We start from the raw sequence: 19,976 nt of genomic DNA on the forward strand, positions 1-19,976 counted from the left end.
TCTTCAGGTGATGCATGTGGCACCACACTGCTTACAGGAAGCTCATTCCTTCCAGCCATTTCAGCAGCACCCAGGGCCTTGCTGAACTGCCACTCACCTGTTCGCCTTTTGCTTTGGGCACAACTCTCTTGTCTTCCATATCACACTTGTTTCCTAGCAGCATTCTCTCCACATCTTCATTGGCATGCTAGAGAGGAAGAAACAATGAACAGGCTCTTTAACGTGACTGCACAGCACTGTATTAACTCCCTTTTGAAAAGGTTTCACAATGTCAATATGGATGACCCATCATATCCAGCAACATTGGCAACAACCTGAGAGAAAAGTGAAACAGTAGAGGAGACACCTGTGATTTTGTGGGCATTTTGTGCCCAATTCTGCTGCCACAGGGGCCTAGGAAGCCCTTTCTAAAATGCATCAGTGCCTCAGAAATACTAAGGCCCTTCAGGGTACAAAGTAACTGCCTGTATTTCTAGAAAATTCAGTAGCCCAGAAGTAATTTTTCTGTCTCATGAGACACAGCTTCTAGATATGCACCTTGATAAGGACAAGGAAAAGAGAACACAAGAAGAGCCCTGCTGGATCAGCCTAAAGACCCATTTGGAATATTTTGTTTTCTTCAGTGGCCTCTAGCTGCTGCTGAGTAGCCCACAAGAAGGAGAGAAAGGAATGTTTCTCTCCCACCAGTGATCCCTTGCAACTGAGATTTAGAGGCAGCCTGCCTCTGAAGTTGGAGGTAAAGTATAACTATTGATAGGTTTGTTCTCCATGAATTTGTCCAATACCCTTTAAAGCCACTCAAGTTAGAGGCTATCACCAAGTCTTTCAGTATTGAATTCCACAGTCTAATTATGTGCTATGTGAGGAAGTACCTCTTCTCCATCCTAAATCTCCTGCCAGTCACTTTCAATCAATGACCTAGTATTGCGAGAGAGGAAGAAAATCTCTCAGACCACTTTCTCCACACTATGCTTTATTTTATGAGCCAATATCATGTCCCTCCTTAATCTCCTCTTCCTCACCTCATTTCAGTGGCCTTCTTTTACAGCTCTACAGATACAATCTCTGATATCCTCAGAGACAAATAGAACTGATACAAGGTATTCCAAAGGTGGCTGCACCACAGATTTATACAAGGGCAATATCGCAGTCTTCTTCTTGATCCCTTTCCTACTGACCACTAGCACAGAATTTGCTCTCATCATTGCTGTTGCACATTGGGCTGATGTTTTCACAGTGCTATCCACCACCACTCCAGGATCTCTTTCCTGGTTCATCAGACAGCTCAGACCCCATCAGCAACAGGGACTGACATATTTAGGAAACACATTTTGGTTTGCTTGCTCTTTCTTCTCCAAGCCAGCCTGCAAACTTCACCAGTGTACTGACATGCAATTTTGTACACTTTGCTTTGAAGTACATACCTGGCTCCCTCTGCTGGGTACTTCTAGTCACTGCAACCAATTTGGAAAAACTACTGTCAGCCAGCCAATTCCAGGCATTGTTCACTAGCTTGTTGATTACTTTTCTTCCTGCCACTTCTCTACTTTATTAAGATCAAGATCCCCCTCCCCCAAAAGGAATTGTATTGGTTTTAATATATTGGTTTTATCTACATTATATATAGATAACATAATATACATCAAGTAAATAGATAATATATAATAATATCTATTATATTGGTTCTATTTGGGGACCCATTGTCTGCCTGGTCCACATTCACTAGAGTGGATTGTCAAGCCTGATCACTTGCAAGTGCTACTGTGACCATAACCACTGGATTGTGTGCTCTTCTGGAGGGGAGGCTTTTCCTCAGAGCTCACCCTTCTTTGCCCTGCTGCTTCCCCACTTTATTAAGAACCCCCTTTCCCAAAAAAGGAACTATATTGGTTTGGGGATGGTGGTAATGGATACATCTACCCATTTCCCCCTCACATTTAGCTGCTAACTCAGTAAATTAGTGGAGCAGAGAGCAGGAAGGAGAGTATTGAGCACTACCCACTAGGCCTCTTGACTTCCCTAACATGTCCAAAATTCATTCAGATTCTGCGCAACTTCTAAATCCTCTTTAAGTTTCCTTTCTATGCTCTCCGTATTTAATGATCCAACAGCCTCTATGGCAGGTTTCCTTTATTTAAAGAGGTTTTTATTTTTCCCTTGACTTTGTAGTCCCTTGTCCTCACATTCTCTTTTTGAATTCCTTATTTTCTGCATACATTTCATTTGTCAGAGTTTGCGCTCCTTTTTGTTCTCATTTAGACAAGATTTTCATTTTCTGAAGGAGACCTTCATGCCTTTTAAAGCCTTCTTGATGTCTCTCATGAGCCAAGCTCGCATCTTCCTGGACCTATGGGCACACATTCTACTGAGTAGTATACATCCTAGTTGAGCTTCTGTAGTTATTCTGGTTTTAAATAATCTCCACATGCTCTGGAGCAATTTGACTTTTCCCTCTCCATTTTCTTCATGCCTTCAATTTTTGAGCGCCCATCACCCTCAACTCAAATGTGTCTGTAATGGACTTCCTTGGAAACTTCCCAGGTACATACAATATACAATGAAGTTGACAGCACTACCATCACTGTTCCTTATCAGCTGAACAACTCTTTCATTTATATTTGTAATTTATTATTGCTGAGTAAAAGAGAAGAAGAAAAGAACTTCAAGAAAGCTTTGGGATGTCAGTTGCTAGGGTGCTTCATGAGCCTCTTCCCAACAATCGACACATCCCACCTACTGAGGTCCAAACTGGAGGACAGGGTCTGGCTCTTCCCACAACTGAACTTAGCACTGTATGCAATTAATCAAGACTACCACAAGGGATACAGTACAGCCTGTCTTTACTGAAGGTTCAAACATCAAAAACCACCTCACACAGGTTTTAACACACTGTGCTCTTTATAACTTCATAACCTGCAACTTCTAGTCTGCGCCCACTGCTTTGCCCACTTCTTTCGTTTTTTGAAACTTCAGCATGTTATCAGATAGCTACGTTCTGCAAGACCCAGATGCTGAGAAGTTCAATCTCCCCCAAACCACTGCGCATGGCACCTGGACTCCAATGATGCCTTGTCATGTCCAGTCCAGCACATCAATACCCAACTCTTGCCTAACATAAAACCTGTCTGAAAGGATGTCAAGGATTACAAAGCACTGTCAAAGAAGCCTCTTGGCTTCTTTAGGAAGAAAAAAGCTAGAGCAGAACTCGGAGGGGTCAGGGGCAAGTACCTTTTGTGGGTGCCACTTCTGATAAGAACAAAAGAACAGCCCCACTGGATCAGGCCATAGGCCCATCTAGTCCAGCTTCCTGTATCTCACAGCGGCCCACCAAATGCCCCAGGGAGCACACCAGATAACAAGAGACCTCATTCTGGCGCCCTCCCTTGCATCTGGCATTCTGACATAACCCATTTCTAAAATCAGGAGGTTGTACATACACATCATGGCTTGTAACCCGTAATGGATTTTTCCTCCAGAAACTTGTCCAATCGCCTTTTAAAGACATCCAGGCCAGACGCCATCACCACATCCTGTGGCAAGGAGTTCCACAGACCAACCACACTCTGAGTAAAGAAATATTTTCTTTTGTCTGTCCTAACTCTCCCAACACTCAATTTTAGTGAATGTCCCCTGGTTCTGGTGTTATGTGAGAGTGAAAAGAGCATCTCTCTATCCACTCTTTCCTTCCTGTGCATAATTTTGTATGTCTCAATCATGTCCCCCCTCAGGCGCCTCTTTTCTAGGCTGAAGAGGCCCAAACGCTGTAGCTTAGTCCCAAAACTTCTATTTTAATAGTGTTCTAAAAGATTCAGGGGTAAAACCTTCTGCTGAGGGCAAGACAATGAGTTGAAATTACAGATGAAGAATTTCTCTGGCATCCAACCAAACTAGGGCAGTTCAGCAAAGCAACAGGTTGCCTGAAGGGATTGTGAAATCGCCTTCCTTGGAGAGGCTGTACCAGAAGCAACCAAGCATACACTTTTGGTACAGATCCTCTTAGCATCCAGACGGTCTGAGCAAGAGGGTCTCTGTCCACCCATCCCTACAACAACTTCTTTGGCAGAAAACCCTTCCAAGGCACATACATGCTGTTCCCTTCCAAATGGCCCCTTCTGCTCTGTAGACCTTGAAATGCCTTGCACCGCTTACCTCATCAATGTTTCTGAGCCATTTGCTGATGTTCTCAAAGCTTTTGGCATTTGTGATGTCATACACTAGCATAATTCCCATGGCACCTCTGTAGTAAGAGGTGGTGATGGTGTGGAACCGCTCCTGCCCTGCTGTGTCCCTGTGAAGAGAAGCAGGAAAAAAACAACACATTCAAAACATAGTCTGGTCAAGCTTAAAGTACAGTACACTACAAGTAGGAACATGAGGTGGTCATAAGAAACTTCAAGTATCTACATTCTCAGTATCAGCAGTTAGTTGCCACTCTCATAGAAGTATTTTCTGCTACCCTTTAGTTTACTACAGGATATGTCCCTACACCATCCTGTCTAGAAAATGCATTCATAGAACATGCAAGAGCCCAGGTTTACTTGCTATGGCAGATGCACATCTTTAAGTGACGATGCGCCTGCTCCTTTAAAAAAAGCTCATTTACTTAACCCAGTAAGCAGCTCTGTCAGTCCAAACAGATCTTTTGGTCTCATTCACAACCACACCTCTTTGGTTTTTCCTTCAAAACTTTCTCCATATATATTACATATGAGAGAGAGAGAGAGAGAGAGAGAGAGAGAGAGAGAGAAGCAGTCCTGAGTTATTCATTCTGGTTCAGTGATTGGTCATTCAGATGCAAGTGGAGAACATGTACAGTGGGGAAAGCTTCTGTGCGGATTGAGATAACCCATAATGACTTGCTGACATTTAACACTTGCACACTGCCTTTGCATAGCTTGAATTGACTCGTATACAACACACAGAGAATCAAACTCCAATAAGGACAGGAAAAGCAGCAAAATTAAAAGGGAAAGCTCCACCACTGTGAGGTCACAACAGTTCCACACTCTTAGGTCTCTAATGCCTCTAACACTCAGTCAAGCAACTCTATCAAGCAACTCTATGCATGACCTCAGAAAGTTTGCAAGTCTAAGAATTTTTACATGACCTGCCACCACTCCAACTCATGGAGGGTCCAACCACATCAAGAGGTCATCATGACACTAGCTCCACTGCAAGCAGAAGCTGACATCAAGAATCATTTGCACCCTTCTGTTTTTAGTACAATTTTATAGTCAGAAGTTTTCTGCACCAAAGGGAACAGGCGGGGATAGAGGAGGAAGCCCAGAAAAACTGGAGAAAAAGTCTACCCCGTTACTAGCTCCAAGGCATGTTTTCAATTCTTTCAATGGAAAATTTGAGGAAACACTAAAAACCTCCCTATGAAATATTTTCTCTTACACAGATGAGTGAAATGTTACTTAATGTATTATTATTGTATTTGCCCTTGATTCTTTCAAAATGCTTTCCAATACTTATGTCAGATGATCCAGTTTCGGGCTACAACCATTCTACCAGAGCACATACAACTCTGCACCAATCCTCTCATCTGCTTCTGATTCCTCTATCTTCTGTAGTATGTGAAACATTTACTGATAAGTCTAACACGTATTTATTAATAGGGTTATATTTTTCCAGCATTTACACCTAAAATTTCATAAATATACAGTACAATTATATGTGCTGATAAAGTTATAATGATTTTTTATGTTCATAAAGTATATAACATACTTAGATCTGTAAAAGTATGTAATAATGAATTTCTCCCGCTCAAAATATAATTTTTTATAAAACTGAAAAGTGTGTGTGTCCCAGCTTCAAAATTCCACATCTGAAGCTAGAGAATGACAGACACACCTTGACCAGATATTAAGCCAGAAATGCCTACATTTCATTTGGGAGAACACACTGCAACCGTAGTTCAAGAAGGGCGAAATGTTATGCAGCAGGCTGGGGATAAGAGAGTCTGGAACTATTATCTTACTGTACCATGCAGTGGAAAACTCACTGCTCTGGTCACTCCAGGGGTAGGTCCAGTAATTGCCACATTCATTATACTGTACAGTGAGATAACACAACTGAAGGAAGTTATACAAAACAAGCAGCATTACAGCAAGGCCTCCTCAATTTTCACAGTGACATCACCTTATATTATCTTTGGGTACCAAAGATGGTTCTGAGGTGGCTGAGATTAAGATACACATATTTGGAACACGATAAGTACAATTCTTCTATAAGCCACTGACACTACCAGCCAGACATACAATAAGCTGTGTATTTCCACACACTGAGAAAAGCAGCCATGACAGTTTCTACTGATGCAAAAAGACCAATTTGGATGTTCTTATCCACACGGTAGTGTCTGTCTAGCACTAGTTGCTCCTGGAGACCATCACAAGTGCAAGTCAGGAAGATCTTCCTTGAAAAGTCATGCTAAAACAACGCAGCCAGGTGGGCAGGACACTGTCCTGTACAGGCAGGAGAAACATACAAGCTGACCCTAGACCCCTCAAAGGCACAGGACTGAAAACACGTCATGACAAGCACTGTGCATCCCCCATCCAAGTTTCAAGGGGCCAGAAAGCACACCTGCCCAATGTAAAGATGTTAAGTTTCCATTTTGTGATGCCTTTGAATCCATCTTGGAAGAAAAGTAAACATAATCCCTGCTGGAGAAAATGGCAGTAAAATCCATGAGAACAGCAGTTGGGCTTATCGAACTGCGCTGATCTTCCCAGCTCCTGCTGTCAGAGAGAAAACTGAACAGTAGGATGGTGTTGTGAGAAACGCCTATGTTATCTGACTATTTTGATTTCTGTAAGGCCAAAGAACCTGGATCACTAATTAGAAACTGGCTTTAGCTAGCTATTGGGAGGGGAGAAGAACAGTTACATTAGCCTCTGAGACCCTTCCAGGGCTCCAGGGCTCTGACTGGTAAAAACCTTTGAGAAGATGAGTATAAAAACACACACACTCTGGGTGTGTGTTAGTTACCATCTATTTTGCTGAACTTACTATGGGAGTCAGCAATAAGGATGGTGGTTCCAGAACTCTCTGTAGGCTTTTGAAACTTTGCTCCTGGGGTGAAGAGAGCTAAGGAGGAATAGTTTATTATTTTCTTGTCTGCCTAATGTATTCCTAAACCACATTATTATATTTGCTGTTATCCTTTCCCCTCTTTTCTTTCAATAAACTTATATAACATGCCTCATTGCAGTATGCCTGCTAGTTGGGGAAAATCTTGGTCCAGCCTAGATCCAATCCTTGATCACAGAATCAATGTTCTTATGTTTTTGTCAGTGCTGGGGAAGGAGGAGCTAGCTTGCAAGCCTTTGGTCTTACCTATTGGCTGGGACCCTGCAAAGGTTCATGCATCCTCCCTCCAGCACAGAGTTGCAACTATGATACAACACTGTCTCCAAACCTTTGGCAATGACACTATGCATCATAATGGAACTTTTGGGTTACAGAAGCTCTGTGCTGTGCTTAGATTTGTGCTGTTGGAGTCACATGGTCACAATGCTGAGGCAGAACACTGTCTGGGATGCTGTAGTTCCTTGGCTTCCCCCAACTGACAAACTAGCAGAAGGGGGGTGGGTCTACCTGCTGGGCTGGTGTTAACCCAGAAGCATGGTCATTCTGATCACTTTCAAGTCATATAGGTCTGAAGGGTGCTCCAGAGTCCAAGTGAGCAGCATCCTCCAGATCTTTATACCTGCCACTGAGAAGTGCCAAATCTAGAAGGCACTTGAAATGTAGCAGGAAGGTTTTGTGCTACTCCTCAGGAACAAGCCGTCCCAAGAGATGTGAAAGCTTGGGGGGGGGGAAGAGGAAAAAGGGAAATGTGGACACTTTTGTTATCCAATTTCCTCATAGGACAATTTTAATTTTTTCTAATAAAAAAAATTGAAAACTGAAATATTTTTCTTCTGGGATGAATGAAATTCATTCATGGATTTCATATTGTGCGGTATGCAGGACCTGGTTAGAGATGTAAACGTTATTGAGCCATTGGGGAACAGTGATCATGCTGCGATCCGTTTTGACATGCACGTTGGGGGAAGAATACCAGGCAAATCTCTAACAAAAACCCTTGACTTCCGACGGGCGGACTTCCCTCAAATGAGGAGGCTGGTTAGAAGGAGGTTGAAAGGGAGGGTAAAAAGAGTCCAATCTCTCCAGAGTGCATGGAGGCTGCTTAAAACAACAGTAATAGAGGCCCAGCAGAGGTGAATACCGCAAAGAAAGAAGGGTTCCACTAAATCCAGGAGGGTGCCCGCATGGCTAACCAGCCAAGTTAGAGAGGCTGTGAAGGGCAAGGAAGCTTCCTTCCGTAAATGGAAGTCTTGCCCTAATGAGGAGAATAAAAAGGAACATAAACTCTGGCAAAAGAAATGTAAGAAGGTGATACGGGAGGCCAAGCGAGACTATGAGGAACGCATGGCCAGCAACATTAAGGGGAATAATAAAAGCTTCTTCAAATATGTTAGAAGCAGGAAACCCAGCAGAGAAGCAGTTGGCCCTCTGGATGGTGAGGGAGGGAAAGGGGAGATAAAAGGAGACTTAGAGATGGCAGAGAAATTAAATGAGTTCTTTGCATCTGTCTTCACGGCAGAAGACCTCGGGCAGATACTGCTGCCCGAACAGCCCCTCCTGACCGAGGAGTTAAGTCAGATAGAGGTTAAAAGAGAAGATGTTTCAGACCTCATTGATAAATTAAAGATCAATAAGTCACCGGGTCCTGATGGCATCCACCCAAGGGTTATTAAGGAATTGAAGAATGAAGTTGCAGATCTCTTGACTAAGGTATGCAACTTGTCCCTCAAAACGGCCACAGTGCCAGAAGATTGGAGGATAGCAAATGTCACGCCTATTTTTAAAAAGGGAAAGAGGGGGGACCCGGGAAACTATAGGCCGGTCAGCCTAACATCCATACCGGGTAAGATGGTGGAATGCCTCATCAAAGATAGGATCTCAAAACACATAGACGAACAGGCCTTGCTGAGGGAGAGTCAGCATGGCTTCTGTAAGGGTAAGTCTTGCCTCACAAACCTTATAGAATTCTTTGAAAAGGTCAACAGGCATGTAGATGCGGGAGAACCCGTGGACATTATATATCTGGACTTTCAGAAGGCGTTTGACACAGTCCCTCACCAAAGGCTACTGAAAAAACTCCACAGTCAGGGAGTTAGAGGACAGGTCCTCTCATGGATTGAGAACTGGTTGGAGGCCAGGAAGCAGAGAGTGGGTGTCAATGGGCAATTTTCACAATGGAGAGAGGTGAAAAGCGGTGTGCCCCAAGGATCTGTCCTGGGACCGGTGCTTTTCAACCTCTTCATAAATGACCTGGAGACAGGGTTGAGCAGTGAAGTGGCTAAGTTTGCAGACGACACCAAACTTTTCTGAGTGGTGAAGACCAGAAGTGATTGTGAGGAGCTCCAGAAGGATCTCTCCAGACTGGCAGAATGGGCAGCAAAATGGCAGATGCGCTTCAATGTCAGTAAGTGTAAAGTCATGCACATTGGGGCAAAAAATCAAAACTTTAGATATAGGCTGATGGGTTCTGAGCTGTCTGAGAGAGATCTTGGGGTGGAGGTGGACAGGTCAATGAAAGTGTCGACCCAATGTGCGGCAGCAGTGAAGAAGGCCAATTCTATGCTTGGGATCATTAGGAAGGGTATTAAGAACAAAACAGCTAGTATTATAATGCCATTGTATAAATCTATGGTAAGGCCACACCTGGAGTATTGTGTTCAGTTCTGGTCACCGCATCTCAAAAAAGACATAGTAGAAATGGAAAAGGTGCAAAAGAGAGCGACTAAGATGATTACGGGGCTGGGGCACCTTCCTTATGAGGAAAGGCTACGGCGTTTGGGCCTCTTCAGCCTAGAAAAGAGACGCCTGAGGGGGGACATGATTGAGACATACAAAATTATGCAGGGGATGGACAGAGTGGATAGGGAGATGCTCTTTACACTCTCACATAATACCAGAACCAGGGGACATCCACTAAAATTGAGTATTGGGCGGGTTAGGACAGACAAAAGAAAATATTTCTTTACTCAGCGTGTGGTTGGTCTGTGGAACTCCTTGCCACAGGATGAGGTGCTGGCGTCTGGCCTAGACGCCTTTAAAAGGAGATTGGACAAGTTTCTGGAGAAAAAAATCCATTACGGGGTACAAGCCATGATGTGTATGCGCAACCTCCTGATTTTAGAAATGGGTTATGTCAGAATGCCAGATGCAAGGGAAGGCACCAGGATGAGGTCTCTTGTTAGCTGGTGTGCTCCCTGGGGCATTTGGTGGGCCCCTGTGAGATACAGGAAGCTGGACTAGATGGGCCTATGGCTGATCCAGTGGGGCTGTTCTTATGTTCTTATGTAAATGATTTTTAAGGTAAGATTTTACTCAAAATGCCAGGCATGGTGTGGTATGAAGATTTGTGTGTTAAGACAGTCCACAGAAAAACAACTGTACATACAACAGTTATCCAGCCCAAGATGCTTTTCTGCACCTAGAAGGTGCTGCTGTCAACCAGGGGCAGTTGCTGCTTGCCACCTTCTTTGCTCTCCTTTGGTGGAGAGTTCAGTCTCTTGCATCTGTAGTCTCTTCACCCTTTTCAACTCTGTCAAATGACTGCAACACAGACATTCTACCTCAAACTGGGAAACAAACATCTTCTTGGCCTCCCTTGCTGGGGGATAAAAAGATCAGGTGAGGCAGGAACTGCAGAAGACTCTTTGGTACCGAAGTCTCAGAGGAACAATCTGAAAGTTTGAGTGAGAACTCAACTCCTCCAGTCCAAGCCCCGCAGAAAGAAGTGAACTCATCTAATTGTGCAGATCTTCCTGGAAGGTAAATGTTTCAGCTTGAGTTCAATATAAAACTATATTCTTAGAGTTGCAGTGATACTTTCATGACAAGTTTTAAGTAATTCATATTGTAATTCTACCACTGGTGGTCTCCAACCAAATCACTCTACAACCTTAGCAGAAACATCTGAAAAAAGGATTTTACAGTCAGTCTTATTAAGGAAGGCTCTGAAAATTCTTACATGGTTGTTGAGGAACTGAGTGTGGTGCCGTTCTCAGCAGAGTGCAAGCTCCAAGGATGGCAAAGATGTCCCAGAGAGAAGGCAACACAGACAAGGCAGACGTCCACCACCAGTCTGTATTTACAAAATATTTACAGATAAGCAGTTCCGTTGCAGGAAAATAGTGTACGTATTCACAGCCACAATCTCCAACTCTTCGACATAGACTTCTGCTCTTTCTGACTCCATACAATGACCCAGGTGGATCATACCTGCTGTGCTTGTATATTGCTGTGCACCAATCACAGTGGAGATGACATCATAGCATTGCCTCATAGTCTCATGATTGATAACATCTCCCATGGTGCACTAGCTGTAACTTTACACTGACTTGTATTACAGGTACTTTGTCACTATGACTCAGCATTTTTCATACACTTTGATTGGTTACATGGAGTCACAGAAAGATATATACATACATGCTTTCGGGCTTACATTTAGGCCAAGAAATCAAGGCCTTGTTCTATTCAGACTGCAAATTTCCTCAGAATAATTGACAGAATAGTCCTGACAACTGTGCGTCGGTTCTAGAAGTATTTATATATTATTTCATTTTTCCTCCTCCAACAAAATGTACAATCATCCTCTAATACAGGGGTCTCCAAACTTTTTGGCCAGAGAACCGCATCAAATATCTGGTGTGGTGTTGTGGGCCGGAAAAAAAACTTAAATATAAAATTTAAATAAATAAATTAGAAATGGAACTCTGATAGATGAATGAATAAATGAATGAATCGGCTCATTCATTCAACCTCTCTGGCCCTCAGAACACGCTCCAGACACAATCAGAGCACAGTTCTGGTCATGTTCAGTTGAGTGGGCCAGAGGCTTTCAGGGGACAAGCGGTTGGCCGTTGGCTGGAAAGAGGCTTGCTGCAGGCCGCATCTGGTCCCCAGGCTGGGATTTGGAGACCCCTGTTCTAATATATGGAAGCCTTTCCACCAAGTCATCCTGGGGAAAAATGTGTTGTGTGGATACTGTTGTAAGAAACAAGCATTTCCAAATGCTACCAGGATGACCAAGTGCATCATTTTACATATAAGGTCTTTGGCAGGCATTACAAAACTTTCATGTGGTTGGCCAGGTGGGTGGCCACAGAGGCAGCACTTAAATGTCCTTGATCAAAAAGTTCTGTTTCTTTGGTAGCGTATGTATCACAAGTGTTGCCCAACCAGCAGTATCAGGTGATAATGGTAACGAATACCTCTGCCAAATGTATCCTGAAAACTCCTAACAACCACATTTGCAGGTCAGATAACACCTAACAATCAACTATCAAGCTCTTGCAAGAGCAATGTATATTTATGGGAGCCCATTATCCACTACTGAAAACAAATATTGGCAAGAAGCATTTAAGTCAGGACCATCATAACATTTGCTCAGGAGATATTCCCTGAGCAAGCCTCGGCTCAAGTCCTCAATATGAGCATGTCTATGTACAAAAAAAAATCAAAGCACTTGCACACTTTTAAAAGAGAGTAAAAGAAGTTATGAAATATGTTGGGTTTACTCACACTGCAGTTTTTCTCACCAAGAAGAAAAGAATGGAAAAAATAAAATTTGTAATGCTCAGATTTCATAGTTAAACTGTGCAGGGTTGGGTGATAACTTTCAAATGAAAGTTAACTAAAAACTGCAGCATGAGTAAACCCTACGTATTTTATAACTTCTTTTGCTCTCTTAGAAGTGTGTCCAACTTCCTGAAATTAAGATGCAAGTTTAGGCCATGAGAGGTGTAGCTTACTGCTGTCATAAGGGGTATTTATCCATTCTGCTGTCATGTGCAACTTTCAGATTACTTGCATAGTCAGCCAGCAAAGCGAATACTTTATAACTCAGTCTTTTTATGCTAAAATTTGCAAAGGCAGTGATCTACTCTCAATTAGCCTGAAGAACAGAGCTCATCTGCAAATTCCACCCAAAACACAGAAGATTCAGACTTGTAACAAAATGAAAGAGCATCCCACCACAAAACACATCAGTTGCTTTTCACTCATCCTGCTTGATGAAAGTATGTTGCAAAGGCCTCAGAGTGACTTACAAGAGAGGTATGACTTACCTTACAGGACCAGCGAACACTGCCCTGCAGAATTGTGCCCAACCAGGAGGCAACCTCTTATTTACTATTTGTGATTTTTCTCCCTCTGTCTCTTTCCTTATTTTTGGCTACCTGCCAGAAGCAGCCCATGTTCTTAGGTAATTCAGTAGGTTGTCACACCTGACCACTCATGTGTTATTTGATTTTAAAGTTAAGAACTCCTGGAGTTCTTCGCTCTCCTGAGAGGGGCGGTTTTTCTCAGGTACCTCCCCCCCTTTGCCTCGTCTCCCTAGTTTCGGATTGTGACAGTAGATAGATCTACCAGTACCCCCTGCCCACCATTCAGTTGCTCACCCAGGAAACCCAAGAAGCCAAGAGCAAGAAAAGATACACTAAGAGCTTTTCAAGAAGCACTACTCCCTTTGGTACATCCTGAGGATCTCTGGCTCTTTTCCTAATAATACCACTTTGAACACCAACTATAAAAGATGCTGCTGGACCTGAAACGAAACAGTTGGGATGCCCGGTCACATGTCTGGTATCCCCAACAGTTGGAGATACCTCTCCAAAACAATTTTTTATTTAGTTATCAACAGGAGAATCAAGAAGAGCTATATGAGCACATTGACTGGAGTCCAAGCAACATCCAGTGGATTATCTGAGGAGGGGTGAGTAAAGAGCCCTTTGAAACTGCATAGCAGAAACAGAGTGTTGTTCTCCAAAATGACAGTAGACTAGAGCTTAAGGAAGCAGGAACAACAGCCGCCACCTGGTGCCCAGTTTTCTCTAAGATGCTTGCCTTACAAATGATGAGCAGTCAGATCTTGAAGACCCTGAAACTTCTTACATAATCATCTTGTTTCTATCATATCTACAGCAGGTTGAAGCTTTACAGAAAATGGGCTGGTAAGTTAGACATTTGTTGAAAGTTCTGTAATGTAAAGAGTGTAATGCTCTTGGAAAGAAAGCAGTTACGCAATTTTAATGCCTTAATATTAATAAACAATTATTTTGCTAACAGCTACAATGCACCAACACACTTCAAAATGCTAAGGAGTTTTCCCTGAATGGAATGAAATTGCCTTGCAAGGAAAACTTTCTTCACTTTCAGTCATGAATTAGTTTCTCCTCATTTTTACACCACCCTCTCTCCAAGAAGCTCAGGGTAGTATATATAGTTCCCTCCTTTTATCCTCACAATAACCCTGTAAGATGAGGCTGAGAGATGTCCATGGTCACCCAGGAAGCTTTCTGGTTGAGCAGAGATGTGAACCTCGTTCTTCCAGGTGTAAGTGCAACTCCTGAACCACTACACCAACCTGGCTCCAGAGTTGAATTTCACCAGAGTCTTATTGTAGCCTTTTAGCAATGCAGCAATACTCACATAACCTTGGTTAAATATGTTCTCGGCCGAAACTATTTTACCATTCCAGGTTTCTCTCTATACTAATTTTAAAATGTTTTCCCATTTTCATATTAACTCAGCAAGTTGAAGGAAAGGAGTTCTCAACTATGGAAAAGTATCTGAATAGATCTTGGAGCACTTATTTAAATCAAAGCAATCACCAATGCAAAATAGTGCATATAGCGTTTCCAAATATTTAGACACTTTCTAAAGAAAGATGTGTTTAAAAGCAACCATTTCTGCACAGCAGCCTGGATACTTTCCACATTGGTGGTGATCATCATTATCTACCAAAACTATTTGCCTTTCAGAAGCCCCTGAAGATTCAGCTGACACAACATGCTCAATGCAATGGATACAATGCCCAGGCAGCCCTTCATTTAACAGTTGTGGCTAAGTGGGACTTTACTCTGGAGCAAGTTATAGCAGGGAGAGGGACAAATAGAAGACCCCAGTAAAAAACCATCTCAGTTTTTGGAGAGAAAGGAGACTTTCCGTCTTTTGGACTGAGACTAGATAAGGCAGTTCTTTGTATTCTTAGGCCCAGTGTGATTATAATGGAGCCACTTAAACCCAGGGTATCCAAAGTAGCGTGTTCATTAAATATGCATCTTTCTTTGGCCTTATTCATCCTGAGACCCAGTCCTTGAGTCTGGAAACTACAGCAAAACATAACTACTCTGCACATAGAGGACACAACCAGGGCATTCAGGTCTATTTTGTAAGCAAGGTAGAGGAGCAAGAGATCCATATAAAAGGGGGAGGACACTGGTATAGTTGCTGCAAGCATGTCAAATTTTACAATAGGCTCACACTCTAAAGCCTCTCCTGCACTGTTGCAATGAAATTCTAAATTGCAATCTCTCAGACTCAATGGAGAGACTTGCTGGTCTAAGACCTTCCATTCCAACATGTAATGTGATGTGACAAGACTGTGAGCATGATGTGAACCAGGCTCAACATATATTGCACCATTTTGTATTGGCAACCTTCAGTCTCGAAAGACTATGGTATCGCGCTCTGAGAGGTGGTTCTGGCACAGCGTCTAGTGTGGCGGAAAAGGCCAATCCGGGAGTGACAATCCCTTCCACACCGGGAGCAAGTACAGTCTGTCCCTGGTCTGTCTCCCTGGCTATGGGCCTTCCTTCTTTGCCTCTTAGCCTCAGACTGTTGGCAAAGTGTCTCTTCAAACAGGGAAAGGCCATGCTGCACAGCCTGCCTCCAAGCGGGCCGCTCAGAAGTCAGGGTTTCCCACTTGTTGAGGTCCATCCCTAAGGCCTTCAGATCCCTCTTGCAGATGCCCTTGTATCGCAGCTGTGGTCTACCTGTAGGGCGCTTTCCTTGCACAAGTTCTCCATAGAGAAGATCCTTTGGGATCCGGCCATCATCCATTCTCACGACATGACCGAGCCAACGCAGGCGTCTCTGTTTCAGCAGTGAATACATGCTAGGGATTCCAGCACGTTCCAGGACTGTGTTGTTTGGAACTTTGTCCTGCCAGGTGATGCCGAGGATGCGTCGGAGGCAGCGCATGTGGAAAGCGCTCAGTTTCCTCTCCTGTTGTGAGCGAAGAGTCCATGACTCGCTGCGGTACAGAAGTGTACTCAGGACGCAAGCTCTGTAGACCTGGATCTTGGTATGTTCCGTCAGCTTCTTGTTGGACCAGACTCTCTTTGTGAGTCTGGAAAACGTGGTAGCTGCTTTACCGATGCGCTTGTTTAGCTCGGTATCGAGAGAAAGAGTGCCGGAGATCGTTGAGCCAAGGTACACAAAGTCATGGACAACCTCCAGTTCATGCTCAGAGATTGTAATGCAGGGAGGTGAGTCTACATCCTGAACCATGACCTGTGTTTTCTTCAGGCTGATTGTCAGTCCAAAATCTTGGCAGGCCTTGCTAAAACGATCCATGAGCTGCTGGAGATCTTTGGCAGAGTGGGTAGTGACAGCTGCATCGTCGGCAAAGAGGAAGTCACGAAGACATTTCAGCTGGACTTTGGATTTTGCTCTCAGTCTGGAGAGGTTGAAGAGCTTTCCGTCTGATCTGGTCCGGAGATAGATGCCTTCTGTTGCAGTTCCAAAGGCCTGCTTCAGCAGGACAGCGAAGAAAATCCCAAATAAGGTTGGTGCAAGAACACAGCCCTGCTTCACTCCGCTTCGGATGTCAAAAGCGTCTGATGTGGAGCCATCGAAGACAACAGTGCCCTTCATGTCCTTGTGGAAAGATCTGATGATGCTGAGGAGCCTGGGTGGACATCCGATCTTGGGCAGAATCTTGAAGAGGCCGTCTCTGCTGACCAGGTCGAAAGCCTTTGTGAGATCTATGAAGGCTATAAAGAGTGGCTGTCGTTGTTCCCTGCATTTCTCCTGCAGTTGTCTAAGGGAGAATACCATATCAGTGGTGGACCTGTTGGCTCAGAATCCACACTGCGATTCTGGATAGACGCTCTCTGCATGTACCTGGAGCCTCTTTAGTGCAACTCGGGCAAACAGCTTTCCTACAACGCTAAGGAGAGAGATGCCGCGGTAGTTGTTGCAGTCACCCGTCACCTTTGTTCTTGTACAGCGTGATGATGTTTGCATCCCTCATGTCTTGAGGTACTCCACCTTCTCTCCAGCAGAGACAGAGGATTTCATGCAGCTCAGTGACGATGATCTCTTTGCAGCATTTTAGGACTTCAGCAGGGATGCTGTCTTTTCCAGGTGCCTTGCCAAAGGCAAGGGAGTCCAGGGCCACGTGAAGTTCTTCTAGGGTTGGTTCACTGTCAAGCTCTTCCAGCACAGGCAGGCACTCAATGTTCTTCAGTGCTCCTTCGGTGACTACATTTCCTCTGGAATATAGCTCAGAGTAGTGCTGCACCCAGCGTTCCATCTGCTGCGCCCGATCCTGGATGACCTCGCCTGTGGCAGACTTCAGAGGGGCAATTTTCCTCTGTGTTGGACCTAGGACCTGCTTGATACCGTCATACATCCCCTTGATGTTGCCCGTGTCAGCTGCTATCTGTATTTCGGAACAGAGCTGGAGCCAGTAGTCGTTAGCACATCTCCTGGCAGTCTGCTGGACTTTGCTGCGAGCAGTTCGGAGGACCTGCATGTTGCGCTCACTGGGACAGGCCTTGTATGCTGCTTGAGCTCTCCTCTTTTCCTCAATGACTGGTGTCAACTCCTCAGAGTGGGCTTCAAACCAGTCTGCCGCCTTGTTGGTCTTCTTGCCGAATATGGACAAGGCGGTGTTGTAAACGGTATTCTTGAAATGTTCCCATCTGTTGGATGCGTTTGCGTCAGCCGGGCCTGGAAGAGATTCCTCAAGCGCTTGTGCAAATTCCTCCACTTTTCTCTGATCCCGGGTCTTGCTGGTATCAATGCGAGGTCTTCCTTCCTTTTTCATGTGATACAGTCGCTTTGTTTGCAGTTTCACTCTGCTGCACACCAGGGAGTGGTCAGTGTCGCAGGCAGCACCATGATAACTGCGTGTGATCTTGATGCTGGGAAGGCTGGAGCGTCTGGTGAGGATCAGGTCGAGCTGGTGCCAGTGCTTTGATCTTGGATGTCTCCAAGAGACTCTATGTTGGGGCTTTGTGTTGAAGAACGTGTTGCTGACACAGAGACCGTGATGACAGCACCATACACCAGTGAAATCACACTTAAAGGGCTTTTCTTACATATTCCTTAGCTATACAACATAGGTAGTACTCATTAACTACAGCCCAAGTCACTGGACAGAGCTACAGTCCAGGGTAATGTGGAGTCTACAGAGGTGGGCTCTGAAAGACCCACTGAAAGAGCAACAGGGTGGCTCTCTGACTAACATGCATGATGCTGGAGAGAAATTAAGCTTAGAGGAGCCACCCCCTTCCAAATCCGTTAGGTTACATCTGTTGAACCAGCAGAAAAGCCACAAAAGGAAAGAGTGAAACAGGGAAGCCTTCCTACATTCTAAGGTGTTCAAAGAACTAGTAGTTATTTCAGAGCCTGTGTCTGTAATCTTTGAAAATTCCTGGAGAAGCAGACAAGTGCCAGGAGACTGGAGACAACCTGATAGACAACATTAAACCTGAGTTGGCAATGTGATGCAACAGTTAAGGCAGTGAATGTATCCAAATCACGAGAAGTAATTATACCACTGTATTCAGCTTCAGTCAGACCCCATCAGGAATACTGAGGACAGTTTTGGGCACTGCAGTTTAAGAGAGATACTGACAAACTGGAGCATGACCAGAGGAAGGTGACTAGGATGATGAGAGGCTAGAAAGCATATCCTATGAGGACAGATTGAAGGAGTTGAATATGTATAGTTTGTAGATGAGAACTGACATGATAGCTAACTACACACAGGACAATGTATGAATTGCCTCTGAAATGAAAATAGCTAATCTTTACAAATTTCAATGTACTACGCACAAAAAATGGCAATGAAATCTGTCAATTGGCTCTAGGAGAAACTAAATACATTGTGTACATATGTGGTGGGAAAGACATAGACATTTACCATACATGTCTATGAACTGTCTTTTGCAAATCTCTCACAAATTGTAGCCAATTTTGCATTTTCATTGTCATATTTGTAAAAATTTGTTGCCTAGTGATATCAGAGGAGCTGTCATATGGAGCTGGAAAATGAAGTACATTTGTTCTTGGTTGCTCTGTAGGACCAGGACAAGTGAATTTTAATTAAAACAAAGGAGACTTGAACATTACGAAGAACTTCCTGATGATACAAACTGTTCAGCAGTGGAATAGTCTGCCTCAGAAGAAGTCTTCCATCATCGGAGGTCTTTAAGCTGAGGTTGGACAGCCATATATCGAGGATGCTGTAGTTGTGGACAGTCTGCATTAGCAGAGGGTTTGGAACCAATCTTGTAGATCCCTTTCAGCTCTCATTTCTGTGAACTGTTAAAAAAACCCTCCAAGTTTTCAGATGGGAGTGGATTACTCAGAGCTCAGATCATGAGTTGACTTACAACTGTAAGTCCACCCCAGCTCCACCCACACAAGAGGGGTAGGCAGCAGCAGCTGAGGATGGAGATCATAGTAATGACATGCAAGGGAGTTTAGTACAGAGGATGAACTCTTGAACTTGTGCACCAGCAAATTTGGCCAGAGCCTTTCTAAGAACCTTCGTGCAATTGCCAACAGCAATTGCCAATTGTCAGTAGAACCTCAGTACTCACTTCTCTATATTCGATATTATACCTGCTTTAAAAGGAGAGAAACTGCCCACCACATGAGGAATCTTACACTGAAGCAAGGGGAGCTGTGCACACATATCCTTAACTTTCAATTAAGTTCTAAGTATCCTCCAAACTGGCCCATGGGCATTTTTTATTTCTTTAGATTGAAGCTGATTACTTCTGTTAGCATATCTCATGAATATGATGCAAGTAAGGCTATGCCAAATACTAACTGGTTTTTGATACTTCTCAAGGGGTGCTTTCTGAGGGGGC

At 43.9% G+C, this 19,976-nt stretch overlaps 1 protein-coding gene across 1 annotated transcript in view; it reads right to left on the minus strand.

Annotated features, from left to right (window-relative positions):
• Positions 1-19,976, minus strand: part of RAB10 (RAB10, member RAS oncogene family) — a 49,195-nt gene that overhangs the window by 8,654 nt on the left and 20,565 nt on the right. Inside the window, exons 3-4 of the mRNA XM_066626758.1 lie at positions 4,150-4,288; positions 98-187 (exon numbers count right to left, since the gene is read on the minus strand). Of these exons, the coding sequence (XP_066482855.1) occupies positions 98-187; positions 4,150-4,288 (229 nt within the window). The remainder of the gene's footprint in view (positions 1-97; positions 188-4,149; positions 4,289-19,976) is intronic.

This window comes from Tiliqua scincoides, chromosome 1 (genome assembly GCF_035046505.1).
Source record: "Tiliqua scincoides isolate rTilSci1 chromosome 1, rTilSci1.hap2, whole genome shotgun sequence".
NCBI lineage: Eukaryota > Metazoa > Chordata > Lepidosauria > Squamata > Scincidae > Tiliqua > Tiliqua scincoides.